This window comes from Rousettus aegyptiacus, unplaced genomic scaffold (assembly GCF_014176215.1).
Source record: "Rousettus aegyptiacus isolate mRouAeg1 unplaced genomic scaffold, mRouAeg1.p scaffold_m13_p_16, whole genome shotgun sequence".
Taxonomy (NCBI): Eukaryota; Metazoa; Chordata; class Mammalia; order Chiroptera; family Pteropodidae; genus Rousettus; species Rousettus aegyptiacus.
The window spans coordinates 35851988-35879643 of NW_023416291.1; the positions used below are offsets into that span (position 1 = coordinate 35851988).

At 38.6% G+C, this 27656-nt stretch overlaps 1 protein-coding gene across 2 annotated transcripts; it reads left to right on the forward strand.

The window, feature by feature from the left end:
* The first annotated feature begins 2448 nt into the window (after nucleotides 1-2448).
* LOC107504888 (zinc finger protein 791-like) lies at nucleotides 2449-27656 on the forward strand. Of its 2 annotated transcripts, none has more exons than XM_036234317.1 (5): nucleotides 2449-2625; nucleotides 6426-6567; nucleotides 12173-12299; nucleotides 12502-12562; nucleotides 26818-27656. In XM_036234317.1, exons 2-5 carry the CDS (start codon nucleotides 6463-6465, stop codon nucleotides 26849-26851), a joined length of 327 nt encoding a protein of 108 aa, XP_036090210.1. In that variant the 5' UTR covers nucleotides 2449-2625; nucleotides 6426-6462; the 3' UTR covers nucleotides 26852-27656. The 2 variants fall into 2 exon arrangements, with proteins under 2 accessions (XP_036090210.1, XP_015990009.2); XM_016134523.2 differs by lacking the exon at nucleotides 26818-27656 and adding an exon at nucleotides 12957-15880.

Genomic DNA, 27656 nt, shown 5'->3' on the forward strand with positions numbered 1-27656 from the left:
TGGGTCCAGGATACACTCAGTGGGTTGGAAAGACTCCATGTAGAAGAATGTTATTTTTAAATCACACAGACCTAACCTGTGGCCCAAAGCTCCTTCCTGGTATTGGGCTAACAGTATTATAACTAACTCCTCCTTGTGCCAAAAAAAAAAGCTCGACTGTCACAAAACTGTACTATAGAGGAGGGCATAGTCCTTAACCCCTTCCATACCATCCCGGCTATTGACACATTCTAGGAAACCCTTAACTCCACTAGCCCCGGGAGTAGAAAAGTGCCTGATGGGCTCTTCTGGATTTGTGGAAAGAGGGCTTACACCCAACTCCCAAAAAACTGGAAGGAAAATTGCAGCATCAGGATCATTCAGCCTGGCTTCTTCCTCCTATCAGACCAAGAAGGAAATGAGCTATGTGTTCCCCTATATCAAGATTTAAAGGCCAGGACTAAGAGGTCACTAGAAATAAGGGAACAACAAACATGGGGGGAGGATGAATGGCCTCCCCACTGTATTATTCAATACTATGGCCCTGCAACTCGGGCCCAAGATTGAAGCTGGGGTTACTGGTTGCTTAATTGGATTATCGGTTTACAGGCCGTACTAGAAATCATAACTAACAAGACGACCTCGGCCCTAGAACTCCTGGCCACACAACATTCCCAGATGCATGAGGCAATATATCAGAACTGTTTAGCTTTAGAGTACTTGCTAGCAGAAGAAGGGGGAATATGCAGGAAGTTTAATTGATCCAATTGCTGTCTCCAAATAGATGACAATGGCAAAGCTGTAACTAATATAGCTACTAATATTAGGAAAATAGCTCATGTACTCATCCAAAGTTGGAAAGGATAGGATCCTAGTAACCTCTGTGGAGGTTAGTTCTCTGCTTTCAGTGGTTTCAAGACCTTAGTTAGGATAATACTCTCCCTCCTCCTCCTCCTCCTCCTCCTCCTCCTCCTCCTCCTCCTCCTCCTCATCCTCCCCCACCTCCTCTGGTCCTGCCTCTTCCTCCCATGCCTATTGCCTCTTGTTATCCATCAACTACTTCCCTCATAGAGGCTATAGGAGAAAGATTGTCCAAGTCACTCTCTTTCTTGGACTTATGCACAGGTGGCTTCCCTCGTTCCTTAAGGCCTTTGAGCCAGTTCGAACCTGCAATAGCGCTTTTCTTAATATACTTAAATATGAAGAGCCCAGCGAGACAACAACTAAGTTAGGATGCAGACACACAGACAAATAAGATTGCAAGCATGTTAGGGTTTATTCATACCAGATCTTGATGGTTTTCAGTGCTAGCAGACCACCTGGTGTTGCTGGCTAAAACAGACACACGGTGAACAGTAATGGCGCCGCGGCGTATCAACGCTGGGTCAATTGCTGGTCAACTGTTGATAGGCGAAGAGGCCTCTCATTCGGATGGAGTCTTGGGCCAAGAAGGGAATCAAGGGATGGAGGGACACGCTCTTGTGAGACAGAGAGAGTGCTCTGATTCAGGCAGAGAGTCCTGGAGATTTTATGTGTAGCAGTGATGTTTTCAGCGTCTTATCAGCCAGGCGCACGGGTGTCTGGTTATTACTCTTGGTCAAAACAATTTCACTCTTGGGGTAAACATTTTCAGTTCGGCAAAACAGTCTGTTTACATTTCTGAGGTTTGACGTTAGTGGAGCCATTTTACACACATGTAATATAATTCAAATCTAGTTCACACAAGGGCAAATAAACTCACAATCCACTATTACAAAGATAAACTACAGCAAAGGTCCTCATACTGTGGAGGTACCCAACCCTGCCCAGAAAGAGCAAAAGGTTGATGCCCTATAAGAATTTAAAGGTCATCAAAAGGGGAGAATGAAGAGGAATTTTTCCACCTTATAATCAGCTCTTTGTTCTGCTTCTGTAGACATACATGCTAGCTGCATAGGCTGAAGGGCAGGGTGACCTCGAAATTAACTAAAGGTAGATGTATTGCCTGAGTTCCTATCTGAAAATCTACACTCTCTAACTGCCTGTAACCCATAACAACTCCGGAGCTCTGTAACTGCCTGAGGACAAATCAATCAACCAGCCATGCCAGCTGTAAAACTTAACCTGCGCAGATAAACCTTATAAGAGTAAGTTTACCCCTGAGCTAGGGGCTCAAATCTTCAGAGCGCTACCTCTTCTGAGACTTTGGACTAAGAAACCTGAGCTCTCCAACTCTCTGAATGGTGCTTGGTTTCTCGCAGGTCTGATTTTTCTGCAACAGTACTTCCTCCATCTGGAAACTGAATCAGGAATTTCCTGTGCCCACCTGTGACCACGTCTCCCAAAGAAACTGAGAGCAGACTAAAGAGTCTGCCCCAGGGCCCAAAACAATTCTGTTTAAATGCAAACATTCTAGGCAGGAACAAATTCCTGCCCAATGACAGAAGCTGATTTAGCTAAGCCACACCTCCCCACCCCGCTGCCAATTAGGCAAGTAGGAGACAGGCGAATTGCCATCCTCGGAAGCCATCCGCTTTCGCTTTAGAGCTTCTTGAGAGCACTATCTGTTAACAGTCTCTGGGGGCTGTGCGGCAGCTTTTGTCGCCCTGTGATCTGCACTGGTCTTAAGAGTGGGAAGGACTCAGGGAGATCCAAGAAACAGAAATGGTGAGTGTGTGGGGGCTGGTGCAGAGACTACGACGAGGAGCTGGTTGGAACCGGCTGGAGCCGGCTGGAACCGCCTGTAACGCAAGCGGGCTCTCCCTGGTTAACTTTCAAGTCTTTGAGGCCGAGTACGTTCGGAGCCCCGATGAGACCGCAGTCTCCTCTGGTCGCTGCGTGGGGGCTGGGCCGCAGCCTGACCAGCGTCCTGTACCATCACTGCGCGCCAGCGACTTCGGCTGGGAACCTGTCCCAGCGGTTATGCGTCCCCAGGCCCGCGACTCCCCTGTTTGTACGGTGACCACGGGGGAGGGTCGTCAGGGTAGATTCGTGAATCGGCCTCCGTGGTGCGTACTTGGAGGAGCTATAGAGTGCGTGGTCCCAGCCCCTCCCTCCCCCAAATGTTTGGGGAGCAGGGTCTCAAGTCTACGACCCTGACCGCCCAGCCTAGCTCTTCCTGGGACTGACAATAAATCCCTGACATTTCCAGATTACTGCTTGCATTCCCAAAACCAAGTTCCCCGCTCCAACTCACACAGTCGTTTTTCACTCTTTTTCCTCTGGGGTGCATTTCAAACAGACCCAATATTTTATTTACCTTTCTTTCCCCAGAGCCATGCACTATTATTATTATTATTATTATTATTATTATTATTATTATTATTATTATTTAAGATTTACATTGAGTTGCAGGCACAGCCTTCCTGTGGGAAGTCCTTTGGGCGGAGGCTCCTTGGGAAACTTTACTGGGCGTTCTCTCCTGTCAGCACTGCCCCTCCTTGGGGTTGTCACCTTTAAAAGATACATTCGCTTATTTAGGAATTGTTCAAACCCTGGCATTATGTCTTTAAAAATATCTGTAGTGTTCCAAAGCTACTCCAATGTGGGAAGAGGCCTGAGAGCAGGGTCTAAGCTTAAATCCCCTTTGGCCTGAAAAGGGAGGCAAGCTCTTGAAAGCCCAGTTCTTCCTGGGGAGCCTCCCCCTGTGGGTGTCCTGCGGGCTCACACCCACCAGAGGGCGCACGTTATAGGGAGAAATACAGAGCCCTGCTGGGATTGCAGGGTGGTGATGACGATGGCTTTCCTGGGGAGCGGATCGTGCTTTCTCAGGCCTAGACACTTTTAGACATTATTTTTTTCCAGTTATAGTTGACATTCAATATTATTTTATATTAGTTACAGGTGTACAGCATAGTGGTTAGACATTTATACAATTCATGAAGTGATTCCCCCATTAGTCAAGTACCCACCTGGCCCTATACACAGTTATTACAATATTATAAACCATTCCTTATACTGTATTTTACATCCTCGTGACTATTTTGTAACTGCCATTTTGGACTTCTAAATCCATTCACATTTTTCACCAAGATCCCTCAACACCCCCCTTCCATCTAGTAATCATCAGATCGTTTGCTGTATCTATGCCTTTGTTTCTGTTTTGTTGTGGTTATTGTTGTTGTTCTTTCGATTCCGCATGTAAGTGAGGTCATATGATATTTGCCTTTCTCTGACTTATTTTAGTTAGCATGATACCATCTATGGGTCCATCTACGTTGTTGCAAATGGTGAGATTTCATTTTTTATTAATTCCGTTGTATATACATGTACCACATCTTGATCCATTTGTCTACTGATGGACACTTGGGTTGCTTCCGTATCTCGGCTGTCATAATAGTGCTGCAGTGAACATAGGGGTGCATATATCTTTTCTCTTTCTCCCTTTTTTTTTCTTTTTTTACTTTTATTAGCATTTATTTGATGCTGAATTTGCTCCTGGGCCATCAGTTTTTGCTTCTTTAGTTTCTTTTGGGATATCTTTTTCTTCTATGCAACCTCCTCTCTTGGATTAGGAACAGTCTGCTCTTTGTCAGTAAGGATCATGAATGACAATGTGGCAGGGAGAGCTCTGTAAATTCTGCTCTGTGTCTTGGCAGGTTGGTTCGTCTGGATGTGCTCAAAGACCAGAGAATCTACGTTTAAATCCTTAAGCTTAATGTTACTCTCTGATTTTGTAAGCATGTGCAACAAAAATTAAGCACTTTTGGGGCCACCGATCCTGTGTCCAGCCCCATTGTTTAGCCTGGGCACTCCTATCTAGTCCACCACTGTTAATGACAGAATGGCACACACTGCTTCTGTAAAGTGACATCCTTCAGATATTTGATGGCTTTTCAGATATACTATCCTTGATGGCCTGGGCAGTTTCACAAGTGTTCTTAAAGTGAACGCAAAGATTTGACTCTTGATTTTTATGATTTTGTGGGGTTTTCTGTTTCAAGCAAATAGTGAACCATTTTCAGAGGTCAAGTCAGGCCGTTGATGGGAAGAGGGAATATGTCTTTTTGAATTTGTGTTTTGGATTTCTTTGAATAAATACCTATAAGTGGAATTACTGAACTGTAAGATGGTTCTATTTTTAATTTGGGGGGGAATCTCTGAACTCTTTTACATAGTGGCTACACTAATTTACAGTCCCAACAACAATGAACGAGGGCTCTTTAATCTCCACATCTTAAACCAACACTTGTTTTTTGCTTTATTGATCATAGACATTCTGGTAGGTGTGAGGCGATGTCTCATTGTGGTTTTCATTTGCATTTCTCAGTTGGCTAGACATGTTGAGCAACTTTTCATATGTCTATTGGCCATCTGCATGTCATTTTTGGAGAAATGTCTATTTAGATCCTCTTCCCACTTATTAAATATTTTGGGGGATTTCTTGGCATTGAGTTGTATGAGTTCTTTATAAATTTTGGATTTTAACCCTTTATCACATGTATCATTGGCCAACATCTTCCATTCGGTAGGTTATCTTTGTTTCATTGATGGTTTCCTTCACTGTGCAAAAATGCTTTAGTTTGATATAGTCCTATTTGTTCACTTTTTCTTTTGTTTCCCTTGCCCAACAGGAGGGATGTATCAGAAAAAATACTACTAAGACCAATGTCAGAGTTTACTGCTTATGCTGTCTTATAGGAGTTTTATGGTTTGGGGTCTTACATTTAAGTTTCAATCCATTTTGAGTCTGTTCTTGTATATGGAGTAAAAAGGTGGTCCAGTTTCATTGTTTTGCATGTATCTGTCCAGTTTTCTACTCCTTATACAATTTATTGAACAAATTGTATTTACACCATTGTCTATTCTTGCCTCCTTTGTCATTAAATGACTGTATAGGTGCAGCTTATTTCTGGACTCCCTATTCTGTTCTATTAATCTATGTGTCTGTTTTTATGCCATACCATCCTGTTTTGAGTGCTATGTTCTTTACAGTTTCATATCAGGGAGTGTGATACCTCCAACTTTGTTTTTTTTTTTTCCTCAAGATTACTGTGGCAATCCAGGGTCTTTTATGGTTCTATATAAATTTTTGGATTATTTGCCATAATTCTGTGAAAAATGCCATTGGTATTTTAAAAAATATTTTTTATTTTTCAATACTATTTGGGATACAGTATTACAGTAGTTTCAGGTGTACACCATAGTGTTAGACATTTATATAACTTACGAATTGATCACTTGATAAATCTAGTACCCTCTGACAGCGTACCTAGTCATTATAGTATATTGACTGTATTCCTTATGTTATGCTTAACGTTCCCATGACTATTTTGTAACTACCAATTTGTACTTCTTAATCCCTTCCCATTTTTCACCCCTTAAACTCTCTCCCATCTAGCAACCTGAAAATGTTCTCTGTGTGTATGGGTTTGTTTCTGTTGGTTTTGCCGACTTTAAGAAAAGGAATCCGGGAAGACTTTACGAAAAGGAAAGGTTGCATTTAATGTACTTTTTGGACTTTGTAGGAGAAAAGATAACTGGTTAATAACCTTGAAGTAGCTGATGAATGGTGGTTGCGCACATGCTTCAAAACACAGGACCACTGCCACCGTACACAGTCTCTGCAGGAAAGATCGGAGCTGCGTTTACCTTGCTCCAGGAGCACAGGTGTGACATGACATTCTTTGTGGACATTTGTTTGACATTCAGGACATACATATATTGGAAAATGGGTCTTGCACAAAGTGGACGGGCCATTGCTAAGACATAGTATGAGGGCCTATTGCCTTGGTTGCACTTTAAAACATTGTTTAATAAACAGAAGATCACTTCCTTTTTGACACCATGAAGAATTGGTAGTCCCTCTCAGCACTCACCACATTGTCTAGATTTTTTTTTGGTGTTTGGGAGGCATCACAGTCCCTGTTTACAAGTTTTTCTTGAGCCCATTTTGCTGTTACTTGCAAGTTGGCCCACCTCAAATGGGCCTCCCTACCATAGAAGGCTCTAGGCTGTTTAAATTGACATACAGCGGGCGCACCTGGTAGTGTCCTCAGAGACACCTTCACCGTAGAGGTGTCAGTTACCACTGTCATACCTCCTGGAGTGACCCATGATGGCCTTAGGTTGTAATATCGGTCTCCCTCTCAGTTATGTTGACTAGATGTTTATCAATTTTATTAATCTTGTCAACCAACTTTCTTTGTTTTGACTTCCTGTAATTACATTGATTTCTTTTCAAATTCTTATGAGTTCTTTTACTCTCTTTTGGGGTTCAATTTGCTCTCCTTTTTTCCTACAGTGGACACACTTATATTTAGAATGAACCAGCTGGACTCAGTTTAAAGGATCCCAGTTTTGTTGGCAACGTTTAAAGCATCGTAGTCGAGAGCCAGTCAAACATGTACCTTCTTCTCTCCATCAGGCCCGATCAGGGTGTTGACAGTGTCCATGGTCAATATCACAGAGCTTCCTTACAGCCTGTGTGATCGGGTGCTCGTTGGCCTTGACATGCACAATGAACACAAGTGCACTGTTGTCTTCTAGCTGCTTCATAGCTGACCGAGTAATCAGGGGGAACTTCATGGTGGCATAGTGGTCACTTGTTTCTCGTGAGGGCACCCTTCCGAGGGTATTTGGGCTGCCTTCAGAGTCACAGCGTCTTGGGCCTTCGGGAAGTGGGTGACATGTGTATCTCGTATTTTGTGGCTATGGATGCCTTCTTTCTGTGCCTTCGAAGTCTTTGCTTTAACTTCGGTTTTTGGGAAGGACAGGGATTTCCTTCTTTGCTTTCAGTGCCATCTTCAGGAAGTGCTGCTCTCCTTTTTAAGGTTTCCTAAAATGGATGACTACATTACAGATTATAGATGTTTTCTTATTTTCTAGTGTAATACGTTTAATGGCATAAATTTACCTTAGGCATTGCTTTTGCTGCCTCCCACAACCTTGATAAATTGAATTTTTATTTCATGTAGTTCAAATGATTTTCCTTTCTCTTGGACTTCTTCGATCCCATGTGTTATTTAGAGGTGTGTTGTTGAATTCTTAGACTTTTTTTTTTCAATTATCGTCCTGTTATTGATTTCTGGACTAATGCCTTAGTGGTGTGAAACCATATTTTATGTGATTTCTGTCCTTTCAAATTTGTTAAGGTGTGGTGTTTTATATCCTAATATGTGTTCTGCATTGTGAATCTGAGAAGGCGTGTATTCTGTTCTTGTTGCGTAAACTATTTCATAGATTACAATTAAATCCAGTTGTTCTATGGCATTGTTGATTTTGTCTCTGTCTTTGGTGATTTTCTGCCTGCTGGAATTTATAATTCATGAGGTGATGTTGAAGTCTATAACGATAGTAGTTGATTCATCTATTTCTCTTTGCATTCTGTCAGTTTTACCCCATGTGTTTTGCCTCTCTGTTGTTATGCACATACACATAAAGGATGCTATGCTTTTTTGAAGAATGGTTCCTTTTATCACTATGTAATGTCCCTTTTTTGTCTCTTGAGTTTTCCTTGGTCTGAAATCTGCATCTGACATTCATATACCTATGGCCTCTTATTATTTCATTTGTGTTGTCATGATGTATTTTTCTCCTTATCTTTATCTTTCATCTATATCTGTGTTTATATTTCAGGGGTCTTGTAGACAACATGGAATTGTTTTTTGACATCTGATGTACTTATCTCTCTCTAGTTGTATTGAGATCATTGATAATTAAAATGGTATTTGATACACTTGGATTAATAGCTATCGCATCTTTTAATTTTTTAAAAATTAAATTTATTGGGGTTTCAAGTGTAAGTTTAATAATATCATATGTATGTTGCATTGTGTGTTCACCACCCAAAGTCAAATTTCCTTCCCTCACCATATATTTTGACCTCCTTTACCCTTATTGACCTCCTCCTTCTTTCCCTCGGGTAACCACTAAACTGCTGTCTGTGTCTATAAGTTTTTTGTTTGTCTTGTTTGTTTGTTGCTTTCAATTTTATATCTCACATATAAGTGAAATCGTATGGTCCTCAACTTTTTCTGTCTGACTTATTTTGCTTAGCATAATGTCAAGATCCATCCATTTTGTTGCAAATAGCACTATGTCATCTTTTCTTGTGTCTGGGTAGTATTCCATTGTATATATGTACCACATCCTTTTTACTCAATCATCTATTAAAGGGCACTTCAGTTCCTTTCATGTCTTGGCCACCGTGAATAATGCTGAATGAACGTTGGGACGCATGTGTCTTTATGCATAAATGGTTTCAAAATTTGGGGGTAGATACCCAGAAGAGAGATTGCTGGGTCATATCATAGTTCTCTCTTAATTAATTTTTTGAGGAAGCTCCATATTGTTTTCCATAGTGGCTGTACCAGTTTACATTCCCACCAGCAGTGAATGAGGGTTCCTCTTCCCCCACAGACTTTGTTAGGACTGAAAGCTTGTTAGGACTTGTCTTGTTGATAATAGTCATTCTAATAGATGTGAGTGAGGTGGTATCTCATCGTGGTTTTGATTTGCATTTCCCTAATAGCTAGTGAAGTTGAGCATCTTTTCATGTGTGTGTTGAACATTTGTATTTCTTCTTGGGAGAAGTGTCTGTTCAGTTTCTCCGTCTATTTTTTTAAAACTCGATTGTCTTATTGTTGTTGAATTGTATGCGTTCTTGACGTATGTTGGATATTAGCTTTTTATTGGAGGAGTTTTTTTTTTTTTTTTTGCAAATATCTTGTCCCATTCAGTTGGTTGCCTCTTTCTCCTGTGATGGTTTCATTTGCTGTGCAGGAGCTTTTTAGTTTGATATAGTCCCATTCATTTATTTTTGCTTTTCCTTCCCTTGCCTTTGAGATAAGTTCTTAAAACTATCTCAAAATCCAAGGTCTGTGAATATAGTATCTATGGTTGCTTCTATGCAGTGTATTGTTTCAGGTCTTAACATTTAGGTCTTTGATCCGTTTTGATTTTATTTTGATGTATGGTGATAGAGAGCAGTCTCGTTTCATTCTTTTGCATGTGGCTTTCCAATTTTCCTAGCACCTTTTATTGAAGAGGGTTTCTTTTCTCCATTGTATATTTCTGGCTATATTGAATACGACTGGTGAGGATGGGCAGCTTTGTCTTGTTCCTGAACTTAGAGGGAAAGCTTTCAGTTTTTCACCATTAAGTATGATATTAGCTGAAGGTTGGTCATATATAAATATGGTGTTTTTATGTTGAAGTACTTTCCTTCTGTACCATTATCTGCTTTAATCATAAATGGGTGCTATATCTTGTCAAATGCCTTTTCTGTATCTATGGATATGATCACGACTTCGATCCTGGATTTTGTTTATGTGGTTTGTGACATTGATTACATTGTCGAATCATCTATGTATCAATGGATGAATCCTACCTGATTGCCATGTATGATCTTTTTAATGTATTGTTGTATTTGATTTGCTAGTATTTTGTTTAGGAGTTTTACATCTGTAATTATCAGAGATAACGGTTTTCTGTATTTGTGTTATCAATACCAGCATGTGGCATCAGGGTGATGTTGGCCTCATAAAATGAGTTAGGAGGTATTGTCTCTTTTTCAATTTTTGGATGGAATTTGAGAATGATAGGTATTAAATCATCTTTGAATATTTGGCAGAATTCACTAGTGAAGTCATCTGATCTGAGACCTTTTTGGAGGTTTTTGATGGTGGCTTCAATTTCCTTACTGTTGATCGGTCTATTTATATTTTCCAGTTCTTCATGATTCAGTGTAGAAAAGTTGAATATATTTCCAAGAAACTTGTCCATTTATTCTGTTTTTGAATTTGATTTTGTTTATTTGTGTCTTTCCTCTTTTTTTCTTAGTGAGTCTAGCCAGGGGGTTATCAATTTTATTGACTATTTCAAAGAACCAGTTCTTTGTTGCATTAATTTTTTCTATTGTCTCCTGTTCTCATTTTCACTTAATTCTGCTGTAATTTTATCATTTCCTTCTTTCCGCTGACTTTGGGCTTCATTTGTTCTTTTCTCCTTCTTTAAGATGTAATGTCAGGTTCTTCATTTGGGATTTTTCTTATTTCTGGAGATCACTTATAATGATATATGAACTTTCCTCTTATACCTGCTTTGGCTGTGATCCTAAAGTTTTGATACATCGTATTTTAATTCTCATTTGTGTCTATGTACCTCTTGCTCTCTCTTTTTCTTCTTAGACTGTGCGTGCCAAAAATAGGCTGGAAGTAGCCCTGAGGCACCTGAGTATAGGGATTTTGTGGTCTAAGTTGTCATGCCTTCTTCCTAATATCTGTGCTCTAAGTTCCAAGTAACTGTCTAGAGCATAAAATCCTACAAAGAGAGAAAGGAAAACCCAAGTCTCTGATAAATATTACACAAGGCAAAAGCAATGCTTCCCAACAAGAATTTTTTTTTTTTTTTTAGCCAGTTGTATCTCATTACAGACGTAGCTTGGAGATATTGCAGTTGTGATTTCATACCACGGCAATAAAGTAAATATTAATAAAGTAGCGGATGTTGTGGATGTCCAGTATATATCAAAGTTATATTTATACTTTACTGTAGTCTATTAAGTGTGAAATAGCAGTATGTCTAAACAACCAATGTACATACCTTAATTAAAATACTTTAATTCTACAAAATGCTAAGCCTCACCCGAGCCTCTTAGTAAACCATAAGGTTTTTTTCTGGTGGAAGTTCTTGTCTTGATGTTGATGAAAATGCAATAAAGTTAAGGAAAATAGTACAAAGTATGCCTGTACTCCTGATGGTCTAGACAACTGTAAGACAATATGGCCAGCTGGGGTTTATTGAAAGTTGGATTTCCACAGGCCTCCTGGACTCGCATGTTTGGAAATAGGGATAGAAGAAAAAGCTTCCAGTTCTTCACTACGTTTGGTTAAAACCACATGCAGAAATGACCCACTGCTTCACGGAATGCTGTAAATGGTGGGGAATAAGAAAGGAGAAGAAAGGATTTTTCTCATAAGAAATTTAGAATTTTAAAATAATATTTGATTCATTTGTATAGCATTTCTGTCATTTCCCAACATGCTGTGGACCCTGCCATTAGAGAAAAATAAGATGTAATGTGATCACAGTGAAAATGTATTATAATTCATGATGCTTTTAAAATAATGAGGAATTAAGTGTGGACTGAGTACAAAGTTTTGATGATCAAGTTATAAAATAAGTGTTTGGTAACTTGTCTATACATGCAGTATAGGTGTCAAGTGCTATCAGTCTTACAGCCTTTACTATATACATATTTGGGATGTTATAGGACTCAGTGGCCTTTGAGGATGTGGCTGTGAACTTCACCCCAGAGGAGTGGGCTTTACTGGACCCTTCACAGAAGAAACTCTACAGGGATGTGATGTGGGAAACCTTCAAGAACCTGGCTTCAGTAGGTATGCATGACTTCATCTTTACCTTGTTAATTAGAGGTGAGGAGTTTGTTGCTTATCAACATTGTTCTAAGAAATGGAATGTGGAAATGCAGGACACTGACAAATAAACTGGGGATAGTCACAGCTCACCACAGAACTAAAATCTAATAATTTTCCTATAATTTCTAATATTTTAGAATTATTTTTTGTGGTCTGCTCTTAGGAAAAAGAATGGAAGATTATGACACTGAAGATCAGTACAAAAACCAGGGGAGAATACTAAGGTGAGTCACATGCACAATGTTAAACCAGTGTTATCTGTGGGCATCCTGGTGTTACAGAATTTTAAAAAGAAACAAACAAAAGAACCCCTTCAAATTTATATCTCCGAAATTTTTTCTACCAAATTGCTTTCTTATGTATGATAAGATAGTTCGTGTTTGTAAAATAGTTCACTAGGAAACAATACTAATAAAGGATATATGTGAATATTACTGTTTTGATAATTGCAAGGGTGAAGTTCTCTTGTGGAGAATCTAGTATCTTTAACTCAGCCAATTGAGGCAGCAGAAAACCTCCCCTTTTGCTATAAATTATAAAAATGTAGTTCAAATATTCTACAAAATGCTAAAATATTAATAGAGAATTCATGAACAATATTCATCTGGATTTTTACAGAAGTCATATAGAAGAGAGAATCTGTGAAATTGAAGCAAGTGGTCAGTGTGAGGAAAACCTCAGCCTTATTTCAAATCTCAGTTTGAACATGAGAACTTTTTCTAGAGTAAAACCATGGGAACACAGTGTGCATAGGGATGTCTCCATACAGCATTCGTCTTGCAATAAGCACATCAGATGTCACACTGGACACCATCCCTATGAGTATCAGAAACATGGAGAGAAGCCTCGTAAATGTAAGGCAAATGTGAGAGCCTTCAGCTATCTCGAAATTTTTGAAAAACATGAAAGAAATCACAATGGAGGACAGAAACCCTATGAATGTAAGCAGTGTACTAAAGCATTCAGTCATCTCAGTTATCTTCAAAGACATGAAAGAACTCACACTGGAGAGAAACCCTATGAATGTAAACAGTGTTCTAAAGCATTCAGTTGTCTCAGTAGTCTTCGAAGACATGAAAGAACTCACAGTGGAGAGAAACCCTATGAATGTAAACAATGTGGTAAATTCTACAGAGATCTCTTTTATTTACAAATACACAAAAGAATCCATACTGAAGAGAAACCCTATAAATGTAAGCAATGTACTAAAACATTCAGGTATCTCAGTAACCTTCGAAGTCATGAAAAGTTACACACTGGTGGGAAACCTTATGAATGTAAACAATGTGGTAAAGCCTTCAGAGAGTCCCATTTCTTAAAAACACATGAGAGAACTCACACTGGAGAGAAACCCTACGAATGTAAGCAGTGTACTAAAGCATTCAGTTGTCCCAGTTCTCTCCGCAAACACAAAAAAATTCACACTGAACAGAAACTCTATAAATGTAAGGAATGTGGGAAAGCCTTCAGAGAATGCTGTAAATTACAAACACATGAAAGAACTCACACTGGAGAGAAACCCTACAAATGTAAGCAGTGTACTAAAACATTCTGTCGTCTCAGTCGTCTTCAAATACATGAAAGAACTCACACTGTAGAAACACTTTGTAAGTGTAAGGAATGTGGAAAAGCCTACAGAGATTGCAGTAAATTACAGACACACAGAAGAACTCACACTGGAGAGAAACCCTATGAATGTAAACAGTGTGGTAAATTCTACAGAGATCACTCTTTCTTACAAAAACACAAAAGAATCCATAATGAAGAGAAACCCTACAAATGTATGCAATGTAGTAAAGCATTTAGTTGTCCCAGTTCTCTTCTCAAACATAAAAGAGTGCACACAGGAATGAAACCCTATATATGTAAGCAATGTGGTAAAGCCTTCAGAGAGTCTCATTCCTTAAACACACACGAGAGAACTCATACTGGAGAGAAACCCTACAAATGTAAACTGTGTACTAAAGCATTCAGTTGTTCCAGTTCTCTTAGTAAACATAAAATAATGCACACTGAACAGAAACTCTATAAATGTAAGGAATGTGGAAAAGCCTACATAGATTACTGTAAATTACAAACACATGAGAGAACTCACACTGGCGAGAAACCTTATAAATGTAAGCAATGTAGTAAAGCATTCAGTTGTGTCAGTTATCTTCAAACACATGAAAGAATACACACTGTAGAGAAATCCTATGAATGTAAACAGTGTGGTAAAGCCTTCAGAGAGTCCCATTTCTTAAAAACACACGAGAGAACTCACACAGGAGAGAAGCCCTATGAATGTAAGCAGTGTACTAAAGCATTTCGTTATCACAGTTCTCTTCGCAAACATAAAAATAAATCACACTAGAGAGAAACCCTAAGAATGTGAAAAATGGACTCAAACTTTCAGATGTTTCAGCTATCTTCAAAAACATGAAAAATCAGACTGCAGAGACATTCTGTGAATGTAAAAATGGCCGTAAACCCTGCAGAGATTATATTTCCTTAGAAACACTCCAAAGAACTCATATTGGACAGAAACATAAATGTAAAGCCTATGGATTTTACAGTTTCCTGCAAACAAGCATAAAGACAGGAGAGACCCTGTGAATTGAGCAATGTGGTAAAGCTTTCAGTTCTTATCTACATTTCCAAATACATGAAAGCATTCTCAGTGGAGAAAAACTGTTGAGTGTACAAAATGCTGTAATACATGGTGATTTTAGTTATCTTGGTCTGCATGAGAGAGCTCAACACTGGAGAGAACCAGATGAATATAAACAGTGGTAAAGCCCTTATTTGTCACAAACCATTTGAAGACAGGAGAGTGCACACTGTAGACACACCATTTGAATGTTTGCAATGCGGGGAAATCTTGATCATCCCAGTTTTTTCTGAAGGTATGAAAATGGTCACTGGATAAAACCCAAATGTAAACAGTGTGGGAAAGACTCCAATTGATTCACATCCTTATAAGAGAAAACTTACCAAATAAAATATAAATATCATGAAAAAACTTAATGGAAATTAAGCCACATTTAATGTTCCAGAAAAATTAACATGAGAGTTATTATTAAATGTCTAAATGTATTTTATCCACTTCTTTACAAAAGTGCATCATTGGGATATGGATTTTTACTGATTATTGAGGTGAGATAATTCTGAGTCATCTTTCAGCCAGGATACATAAGATTAATAGTTATTGCATTTTCCTTAAATCAGTTAATATTTTCCTTTTCTCCTTTGAAATCTGTTGGGTACATGAATGAATTGAAGTGTATTTGTAATATACAGTTAAGTTCAATTTTTCTAATACTATATTTGTTACATTTTAAAGCTTCGTTTAAAAATGTTTAGTATTTGAGTTTTCTTACTGGCCTAGTGACAGTTCCCAGATATGCCTAGTTTCCTGTATACATCCTAACTTACTGCCAAAGTTTTTTGGGGGGAGAGAGTGACAGTTATAAGAGCATTTTTTATTTTCCATATCAATTCATTTGGAATAAGTTATTATGTGTAATAAGTTTATGAAAGAATATAATTTTTTTCTTGTTTCAGCCTTTCTTTTTTGTCCTTGCTTTTGACTCTATGTGGTGGATAGACTTTAACAAAAGAGACCTGTCATATAATAAATCTAGAATTGTAGGCATCCCCCTTCATGGGTAATATTACAAATTAAATTTTTCATAATTTATTCCCTTTATGGTTTCATGTTAGAATTCACCAAGACCCTTGCATACATTTGGAAGGCAAAAGTTAAGAAAGAATTAATCATATTTTGAAGCCACCATATCAGGAGAAGGACAGATATATAGGAGCTTTGAAGAAATCATCTTTCAACTAATTTTTTACATTCTTTGCTTTTCCCATCAAAAGTGCCCTCAACTTTTTGATTTCATTTTCTTAGAGGTGTGTGTTTTCACTGATGTCTTCACAAGATCCACACCAAAGATCCATCAAAGTCTGGATTTTTCTATAAGACCTCTTAAGAAGTCCACCATGAATCTAAATTAGTTTCCTTTTTTTGTCTGAATCCCATCTTCTCTAGATTACATACATGAGAGTTATTATTTATTATTTGTACAGGAAACACCTTATGCCGTTATAAGTATTCCTATGTTTTTCTCATGACATCTACAATGGTTCATTGGAAAAGAACAACATAGGAGGTTGTTTCTTTGCTGCACTGGAAAGTGGCTGCCTTTGTCTGGTCCTTTCATGTGAGAATAAGCACCTTCCTCCTGTCAGGAAGACTGGGTGTTTCCTGTTACTTTTAGCTTACTGTGATCCCTTGTTATATTTTCAATTATGTTTGCTTGTATGTGATTAAATGTATGTGCTGTTTTCTATCAAAGGAACACTTCTCCAGAAATTTCTTAGAAATATTTTAAACTGTTTAAGTCATTGGATGTTAACTAATGTGTTTTTCACATGAGAGGAAATGTGAAAATGTCCCATTATAACTGGATTTCTAGAAACTTAGCAATCTTCTTGATTTAATCTTATATACATGCATATATGCTCACATATATATACATATATACACACATATCTATATAACATATATGAATGTGTCAGTAATATATGCATACAATTTCGGGTGTTTTATTCAGGCAAATTTTATTTGTATTCTTTTATAGTCACAAATTTTGTCATGAAATTTATTTTTTATTCTTAATATAAAGGCTCAAATCATGATTTTTATCAGTGCCCTCTTACCAGTTACCCACAGGGTCACACCTGTAGTCAAAAAGAGAGATGTAATGCATTCTACTGAGAATGACCACAAATTCTGAGTATTAGAGTAACGTGGTGCTGCAAATGACTTCTTATATGATTCTTGGCTTGTGTTTGAGAGTTCAATTGCTAAAAAAATATTTTTGTGTATTTAATGCTCAGGGAAGGTAGACTTTATTATCACTGGTACTCATAATCTTTTTCTACAAGGCAAAAATAATGTAGTGTAACTAAACTAGTAAGAAGCCCCAGTTAGTCATGTTAGTAAGAAGTGTGGGGGGGATATTGGTCATTTTTGTGATTTAGAACTTTATTTTTTAACATTGTTAGGTATATGATTACAAAATACACTTATAAATGTCTTAGTTCATATGGTCACCACTTATTTTAAATGAAAGTGATCTGTGACATTTTTCTCTTCAAGAGAAAAATTGTTGGCTTTGCAGCAAAGGTGAAGTAACCAGCACCTGATCTTTCACAACAGCTTTTGCATTTCCCATGACAACACAGTTAAATATTTCCTCCTTGACTCAGCTGAGGTTTATATGTTTAGGTAAATTTGAGAGAACAGAAACCTAGCCTGGGAGAAAAAGGGCCACTATTCCAATCAAGGCTTTCCTGCTCAAAGACTGCTGATATTAATGTTTCGATATTTCTCATTGCCATGCACTTTCGAGTCAACATACTCAATGCAGCACAAATTATCAAGGTGCTGGCGGATTCGGATATAGAGGCAGGAAACAAGTTCTTGTAGTCCTGGTGCTTATATTTTTATGGGAAAAGAGATAATTACAAATGGTAAATGTTGGTTATATGATGGACATAAAGGCTTTGAAGGAAAGTAAATGATGACGTGAGATAGTAGAGATGCTGGGGTGTGTTTATATCTTTGCTGTCAGGGTAGGAGCCTCAGTTAGTGATGGTGTCAGTGTGGATAATTTGAATTTTTACCATGCAATGTATTTAAACACTGTTTCAGGAACCCCTTGCGTGTAGAAGTAAATAGAGCACAGCAAGGAAGTCCTGCATTCTTGTGATTAACAGGAAAGATTCCCTTTAAAGATAAAGATATACTTTTGCAATTGTTAAACATTTTGTATAAAGGATATGTGGTCATGAATTTTGGCATTGTTTTGGTATTATTATTATTAATTTTTATTCAGATACTACCAGAGTGTGATTTGATATTCACATGCAAAGGAGTTAAAACCTAAATCTCCTGTCAGCCCTGTGTGTTACCTTTAAGAAGGAAATGACATACAAAGTTTGCTAACTGTGTAAAACATAAAATTGCCAAAACATTTTCTTAATGAGATAATACATGTAAATGTAGAAGTTGACACATGAAGTTAGCATGGGTAACAAGCTTTTATTTTTCTATTTACTCTAAACAAGAAAATTTATTACAGAAGACAAAAATCCATTTAAACAAAGTCTACAGGGAATAGTCTAGCCACCATCTCAAAACATAAGATGATGAATGTGATCATCACTCCACCTGAGAAAAGTTTCAATCTAAGTGAACTTCATTTTTTTTTACATTTAAGAATATTTTACAGAATTTTAAAAGGCAAGATATATACATGAAAAAAATGTAGATACAAAAATGATACAAACTAATAATTTATATTTTAAAACCTCAAAGGGAAAGAGTGGAGATGGGATAGTTCAAACAATAACATTTTTTGAGAGGGTGAAGATGGCGGACTAGGTAAAAGCAGGCTTCATCTCCTCCCAGGATCGCATTGAGATTACAAACAAATTATAAAATAATCAATGTGGAGAATCATAGTGTGGAGAATTGATGTGAAGTCCAGCTAATCATAACACCTACATCTGATAACATAAAGGAACCACATCAATGCTAGTAGGAGGGGTAAAGTCCCAAATCAGGCTGGACCTGCACCTATTGGTGGTGGAGGATCACTGGAAGGGAGAACGAGGCTGCAAAGGGTCTCCTGAAGGAGAGGGGTTCCTGGTCTGTTTTGGGGGCTAATCAGCCCAGGGAAGAGGAGATTCCAATAACTCTGTAGAAACTAGAGGGGATTCCAGCCATCTGGGGAGACCGAAGGCAACTGGGCCCATAGATGTCCTATTGAAGGAACTGTGCAAAGGTTTTCTGACCTACGGACACTCACCCGGGACATTGGTGGTGGGTCTGAGGCTCGAGCGGTATTCATTTTGAAACAGTCTCCATTACCTGGAGTCAGAAAGAGTGCTGGAAAGGCAGCCACCATTGTGCCTTTGTGCCAGTCCCCCTATGTTAAGGGTAGCAAATTTTCAAATGGCCAACTTCTGCTTCCATTGTTTAATGTTAAGGGTGTAGTTATCCTGTGTAAAGATATGCTAATGTTAAGGGTGTAGTTATCCTGTACAAAGATATGCTAATGTTAACTTCTGCTACTGTAAACCTGCTTGCTTGTTTAATGTAATTATAGGCTTTATAAGCTACCTCTGAAAGCTCAGGGCTGATTCTCTAGTGGGGAGAGTCAGTCGCCAGCCGGCTAATAAAGGCTCATAATTAATCTCAGTTGGCTTCGTGGGTCTCAAATTCAAGCTCACCACAGCACCTACAGACCACACCAGCTTGAGTATGTAGATCCCTTCTACAGAGCCATTAGGAAATGCAGGTCTGAGCGGATCAGCCTGCCCTGCCTTAACCTGCAGACTGTCGGGGGCAGTTGTTTATGTTTGGCTGCCAACCCCTGAGCTGAGTGATTCAGAGAAAAATATTCACAGTGGGATGGCCATTGTGAGCAGTGTTTCTAGTCCCAGCAACCAAGGCCAGAGCTGTGAACCCCATTTCAGAGATAAGGTTAAGCAGATCGCTGCTGCCAACACGAACTTGGGCAGATACTGGAGACTTGTGGGCCAGTCCCAGACAGCAGTTGGTCTTGTTGTGATCTGGGTCATCTGTGGGAACTTACAACAGTTACCAAATTTCCATTAAGACTGAGGCCCTACCCAACCTGTAGACTGCTTGAGGCAGGTATTATTGGCTTGCTGCCAAGCTCAGCTCCCAGTGAGTGATTCAGAACCAAGTGTTCATAGCTGGGTGGCCATCATTGTGAGTGGCCTTTCCAACTGCAGCAAAAGCAGCCACCACTGTAAGCTACATTTCAATTCCCAGCAGGTGACCAGTGCTTTGAGCCACATTTCAACAGAAAACATTGCGAAGAGAAAGACGTCCACAGGTATCTCCCCTTGAAACAACAATAAGCCGAACATCTAAAGCTCAACAAAAAACATCTAACTGTACACCAACATGTCTGAGCTTGGGATCTGCACGTAAGAGCTACCACACGTACTATAAGGCATTATGTGAAGCAGAGATCCAAGAGGCTTAGAAACCACCTACTGGAAACCAAAAGAAAAGTGTGTTCTTTGCAACACTACAGACGGACCTTTATATAATAAACCTTTTTCCTGGAAAACAGTATAATATACTTCCATTAATGCCCAGGTGGAGAATTAGTCCATTAAACACCATGAACAACCAAGGTGACAAGGCAGCTCAGAAAGAAAGAAAAATCTCCAGAAAATAAGCTTACAGACATAGAAATATGTGACATATATGACAGAGAATTCAGGATGGTACTTCTGAAAAAACTCAACGAGATCCAAAACAACTCAACAATTTCAGGAACTGAAAAAACAACTAGATGAGCAGAGCAAGGAGATTGAAACCCTCAAAAAGAACCAAATAGAACTTCTGGAGATGAAGAACACACTGCAAGAGTTTAAAAATGAAATAGCAAGCTTGAGAAATAGAGTCAACCAAAAGGAGGAAAGGATCAGTGATATCAAAGACAGAAATCTAGAAGTAAATCAGAAGGAAGAAGAAAGAAACTGAAGAATGAAAACTAATGAAAGAGAAATACAAGAACTAGCTGATACCATCAGGAGAGGAAACAAGAATACTAGCCTTCATAAAAAGCAAGGAAAAGGAGCAGGGACTAGAGAGCATTTTCAGACAAATAGTTGACAAGAATTTCCCAAATCTAAGGAATGAACTGGAACTTGGAATTCAAGATGTCAACACAACACTCAATAACCTCAACCTAAAAAGGCCTTCACCAAGACACATTGTATTAAAGTTACCAAAAGTCAACAACAAAGACAGAATTCTTAACGCAGTCAGGGAGATGAAAATAGTGATATATAAAGGTAAACTCATAGATTATCATTGGACTTCTCAGTGCAAACCTTACAAGCCAGAAAGGAATGGGATCAAATATTTAAACTATGAAGTGAAAGGAACTACCAGCCTAGAATAATGCATCTAGCTAAGCTCTCCTTTAGATATGAAAAAAAAAAAAATTAAGACTTTTCCGTAAGTACAAAAATTGTGGGAATTCTCCACTACAAGACCTGCACTACAGGATATAGTGAAAAGGGTCAGCTCACACCTAAAATCAAATAACAACAATGAAAGTACAAAATTAAGAGTAAAGTGACTATCAGGCAAATAGAAGCAGAGGAATTCAACCCTTACTAAGAACATGGAATTATAGATTAAATAATAATAAGTGAATTGTTATAACAAAATAGTAATGAAAGTTCAGCATACATAGGGACAAATTGAGACAATAATGACTAAGAAAGGGAGGATTCAAAGATCAAAATTCACAAAGGGGAATGGAGATAAGGCACATGCAGAAGAAAATGCATGACTGTATGCATGTAACTATCCTTTTCATATTTGAAATGGTAACCACACACCAAAGATACAGAACTGAAGTGTATAACAGAAAACAAGAAGAACCAGAAGTTAAACTCACAATCAAAATAAAAGAAACAGAAACACAAGGACAAGGAAGCAATGGAAACATCGAGCTATCAGAAAGTAAAACATAAATGGTTATGAAAAGACCTCATATTTCAATAATTACCCTAAATGTTAATGCACTGACCTCACCAATAAAAAGGTACAGAGTTGCAGATTGGTTAAAAAAAAAAAAAACAACAACCATATGCTGCTTCCAGGAAACACATGTCAGCTCCAAAGACAAATATAGACTCAGAGTGAAAGGGTGGAAAATGATATTTCAAGCAAATAGCATTCAGAGAAAAGTGAGAGTAGCAGTACTAATATCGGATGAACTAGACTTCAAAATAAAAAAGGTAAAAAAAAAGTACTGAGGGACATTTCATAATGATAAAGAGAATTATGCAACAAGAAATCATAACATTTATTAATATCTATGCTCCCAATCAGGGAGCCAAAATAGGTAAAGCAATCACTAACAGAACTAAAGGGAGAAACAGACCAAAACACTATTGTAGTAGGGGACCTAAATACCCCATTGTCAGATATGGACAGATCATCCAAACAGAAAATCAATAAGGAAATTACATCCTTAAATGACACATTAGACCAACTGGTCATAATTGACATTTACAGAGCCTTACAGAACAGTTGCTTATAAATTATTCCCTAGTGCACATGGACCATTCTCGAAAATGGACCACATACTGGGACACAGAAATAGCTGCAACAAATATAAGAGCGTTGAAATTATACCAACTATATTCTCTGATCATAATGCCTTGAAACTAGAGCTCAATTGCCAAAAGAAAATGGAAAGAACCACATACAGAATGGGAAAATATATTTGCAAGTAATGCCTCCTATTAGTGCCTATTATCCAAATTATACAGAGAACTCATACAACTCAACGACAACAACAACAACAAAGGATCTAATCAAAAAATGGGAAGGGGACCTGAACAGACCCTTCTCCCCAGAGGACATACAAATGGCCAACAAATGTATGAAAAGATGCTCAACATCGCTAGCTATTAGGGAAATGAAAATCAAAACCACAATGAGATACCATCTCATACATGTTAGAATGGCTATCATCAATGGGACAAGTAATAACAAATGTCGGAGAGGTTGCAGAGAAAAAGGAACTCTCATACACTGCTGGTGGGACTGCCGTTTGGTACAGTCACTATGGAAAACAGTATGGAGGTTCCTCAAAAAGCTGAGAATTGATCTACTATATGATCTGGCAATCCCTCTACTGGATATTTACCCCAAAGACTTAAAAAAAAATCATATCCATGAAGATATTTGCACACTGATGTTCATAGAATTATTCACAGTGGCCAGGACATGGAAGCAACCAAAGCGTCCTACGATAGATGATGGCTAAAGAAGCAATGAGACATATACACGATGGTATATTACTCAGCCATAAGAAGAGATGAAATATTGCCATTTGCAACAACATGGATGGACCTTGAGGTAATCTTGCTAAGTGAAATAAGTCAGATGGAAGAAGTTGAAAATCACATATCACTCATATGTGGGACATAAACCTAAAAGCAACAAACAACAGAGATTCATGGACATGGACTATAGACTAGTGGTTACCAGAGTGTAGTGGGTGCAGGAGGAGAGGGGCAGTAAACAGGATAGAAGGGGTCAAATATAGGGGGAGGGTGAAGCGGGTAAAGGGGATCAAATATATGGTAGCTGAAGGAAACTGGGATTTAGGTGGTAAACACAATAGAATATACAGATGTTAAATTATAATGTATGCCTGAAAATCATAATTGTATCAACCAATGTTACCCCAATAAATTTAATTGAGAAATAAAAAAAATAAAAATAAAAATCTAACTTTTTAAAAAACACCTAAAGCAATTGTGCACAAGCTGAAGATCACACAGACCTTCTAGACTCTACACTTTCTTTTTTACACATTGGTATCACATGTTTGAAATTAACAGGAATGTAAGCTAGACCTGCCCACTAAAGTGGAAAAAAGTTTTAATATTGTACATGTTCTACCTTTTAATTTTAAAAGGTGGCAGCAATCCCTGCATTACTTAGATCTGCACTGTTCTAGAGCTTTCTGGGTTTATTCTCTGAGGAGGGCGATATCCACGCAAGTTTACTGTGATTGCACAGTGGACACATCACAAAGCCATTATCACTTAGAGCATCATTGAAGGAATAATTGAAGTGAGTTATAGAGAGTGTCATTTTCAGAAACATCTTTAATTGTAAGTGGAGATATGAGAAATTTTCAGTATTTTGTTGCAGAAGTAGCTGGAAGTCTGTGTTGATCCACAAAGCTCCACAGCCCATTTTGCTTTTCGGTAGTTTCATTTCCATGTGCATTGACTTATGGCACATGAAGAAGAGTAAGAAAAATAATAGTTTTGAGTTTTTGCAAAGCAAAGGAATTCAATCTATTTTTTATAATGTTAATTTTCTTCTTGGAGGGATTTCTTTTGGTTGGGAACCATGATAGTGTTCTTTTGGGGTGGCAGAATGTTTTTTATCTTTTGATGGCAGTATCATACATCTGTGGAAACTCAAAGGTACACCTAAGATATATGTGTGTGTGTGTGTGTGTGTGTGCGCGCGCGCGCGCGCGCCAGGAAAATGTCAACTCTTGAACATTGATTTTTAGTGTTCAACTATTTCTTTTTCACCATTGTGGGATCATTCTTGGGAAAGTATTCAAGGGAGAAGTGTGAAACAGATGACAGCTGGTCTTTCCTGCCACTGTCTTAATTGAGAAAATAGCCTCTAGGGTTGCAGCTGCCCTCATCTCATACATATAACTAGGAGTGAAATGAATGGGCTCCCAAAGTTTTTGAGTTTAAAACACATTCATTGGACAGATCTCCAAATGTACTGTGGCTCTGAAACATACAGATATATTTAAAGTGTGGTCTAACAGGGACTTCCTCACTTATGTGCGTCCATTGTCATCTTTAGACCATTTCCAGGTCTTCGGTTCCCAGCTCAAGCCCACTCTGTGCCTGCTTACTTGGAAACACCTTTAGAAATGTATTTATATCCTGCTCTAGAAAATGTCTCTAAAGCAACACCAGGGGCCTTTATTCAGAGAGAGTGACAGAAGCAGATGTAGAAACTGTCATAGGCCATTTCCTTCAGCCACTGCAATTCCAGCTATAGCATATTTATCAGCTCTGCTTGTTTACTTATTCATACGACACTTAATGTTGACTTTGAATGGAGAAAACGAATACCTCAAGATTTGTCAAAAGAACAGTCACTTGATTGTTGCCTTCCTCACACCCCTTCTTTATCCATCTGAAAGTTTCTAAACCACCTCCGGTGGACATAATTGTCCACAGCATTTTTCTATTAGAAACTATGTAGCTGGATATACACCCAGTTAGAGCCTCTACTGTCAACTGACAGAGCCTCTGTGGGTGATCCTCCAAAACAAGCTTCTCAATTTGACCTTGGGTCATGCATGCAGGAGCCCACAGGCTTTCTCCTAGAGTCTTACCTTGGAACAAGCAAAGAGCCCAAAGCAGTGCCTCTGGCATATTCCATATACAACAGGGAGTGTGTTTGTTCTGTAATTCAATCCATTTTGAAAGAGGTCATCTTTCTAGACACACTGTTCACTTTGGGAGTCACTTGGGAGCATGCAAATAACCAAGAGATTTATACTTTTATGGACAAGTGTGCCACACCCACACCTGATGAAGCGCACTGCTGAGATGCTGCATTTTGGCTCTAGATTGAACATGCCCTCAATGATCAAGGATTGGAGCCAAATATCAGATCAATTAGTCAAACTCCAGGTGGTCATGCTAGCACTAGAGAGTTTCCTGGCCTGATGTTACTACCTTTACCCTTATTTTCTCATGTAACACGAAAATATTTAGAACCTAAAGATTTAGGCAAGATTCAAAGGAATTTCATCCTCTGGCATGGGTAACTTAGTGATTGACCAATATCCTCATGTGAAAAGAAAGTGCCACTGATAATGTAAATGATGAACACAGTGGACTTTACAAAGCAGCGACTCACTAAGAAGTTATATCATCAACTCATTTCTGACAATACATTTGTTTTGGGGCTTTTGAAAAAGGTATTCAATAGAACTTTCTCTGAACCTGATCCTTCTTGCTCAGGCCCCTTGAGATATACATTGTTTTCTCCTTGGTCTTCAGCCCCTACCCACTCATTAGGCTGAGACTTTCTAGAGACGCATCATGCTGGAATATCCTTTACCCTAAAGGGAGAAATAGAGTTAGAGGTTGATGGTAAGTGTCAGATTGGCCGATTAGGTGGATTAAGTGGCCTTTCAACATATTTTTTTTGTTCTGTTTTTGACAGTACAGTAGCTGGGTCTAAGCACTGATCAATTGTCTCTGTTGGATCAACTGACATCTTTATGGGCAAACTCTTTGATTGATATTGGCAGAATCTACAGCGCACCTATTCAGGTTCAAATGGATCTTTCAGAATTTCTTCCTGGAATTAATTAATATCCCATAAGCAAAGAAGCTCTTTAAGGTACAAAGCCCATTATAGAAGATGATATAACCCGTGGCCACATTATCACTTACATTAGTCCCTGTAACACTCCCATTTTACCTGTGAGACAGCTAAAGAAACAAGAGTGGAGGCTTGTCCAGGACCTCCATACAATAAACCAGTGTTAACTTCTTGTCACCCTTCTGTCCCTGACCCTTGTATGCTGCTAGCCTCTACCCCAACTGGAAGTTAATTCTCCCGGTAATTGATTTAGGTAGTGCATTCTTAAGTGTCCCAGGTAAAGAAGCTAGCCAATACCATTTTGCCTTCACTTGTGAAGGAAAACAATTTACCTGGAGAGAAATGCATTAAGATTTTACCGAAAGCCCTTTTTATTTCTCACAAATTATGAGATCTCATTGGAACAATCCAATTTTTTTTTCAAAGGTTCCACTTTATTACATGGATGATTTACTCCACTGCTCTTCTTCTTAGGTCTCCTCTCATGAAGATACCATGCACTTGTTAGAAACTTTGTCTTTAAAGGGACTTACGACTTCTAAAGAAACATTAGTTTGTCCAAACTCAGGTTCACTATTTGGGACCTCTGAAATCAGAACATGGACCACACCTGGACCCAGGTAGGCTTCACAGTGTCCTAAGTTTCCCAAGGCCCCAAACTAAATGTCAGTTGTGAGATTTTCTTGGGCTAGTGGCTGTTGTTGAAATTGGATCTCAAGTCTCTTATGGCAAAACCTGTCTAACTAAAGAATCACAATACTGACCCAAGTTTATGGGAAGAATAGGACAACAGAGCCGTTAAAGTCTTAAAGGAGAGTATGATATCTCCACTGTTTTGGGGCCTCCTGATTACCAGGCCCCCCCTTTTCCTTGTGATAAAAAGGAAGGGGATGCCTTGGGGTACTCACCCGAAAACATGGGTTTATTGTAGATCCCTAGGATAGTATAGCAGGCAACTGGACCTTGGGGCTCAGGGACAACCCTCTTTGTCTTAGAGCTATTGCTACTACTACCCTCTTGATTAAGGCCACAGAGGAAATTGTTCCAGGTCACCTGTAACCATTGTTGTACCTCATGCAGTAGAAGCTCTCTGGAATTCTCACACACCCAGTATCTTTCTGTTAGTAGTCTATTTCCTATGATATTCTCGTTAACTGCTTCCCATATAGCTTTCATGTCATAATATCCTTAATCCAGCTAGTCTTCTCATTTCTGAGTCCAACAAAGCACCTCATAACTCCTTGACACTGATGAATTAGCACAAGACTCCCCATAAAGATTTGCAGTAGTCTCCCTTAAGTAAAATTGACTTC

What these genes read in the sequence shown, in the direction of transcription:
- LOC107504888 (XM_016134523.2), top strand. Translation starts at nt 6,463, where the DNA reads ATGAATGGTGGTTGCGCACATGCTTCAAAACACAGGACCACTGCCACC. An exon ending in CAAGAACCTGGCTTCAGTAG is followed by an intron (nt 12,300 to 12,501) that starts GTATGCATGACT and finishes GTCTGCTCTTAG; the next exon opens with GAAAAAGAATGGAAGATTAT. An exon ending in AACCAGGGGAGAATACTAAG is followed by an intron (nt 12,563 to 12,956) that starts GTGAGTCACATG and finishes GGATTTTTACAG; the next exon opens with AAGTCATATAGAAGAGAGAA.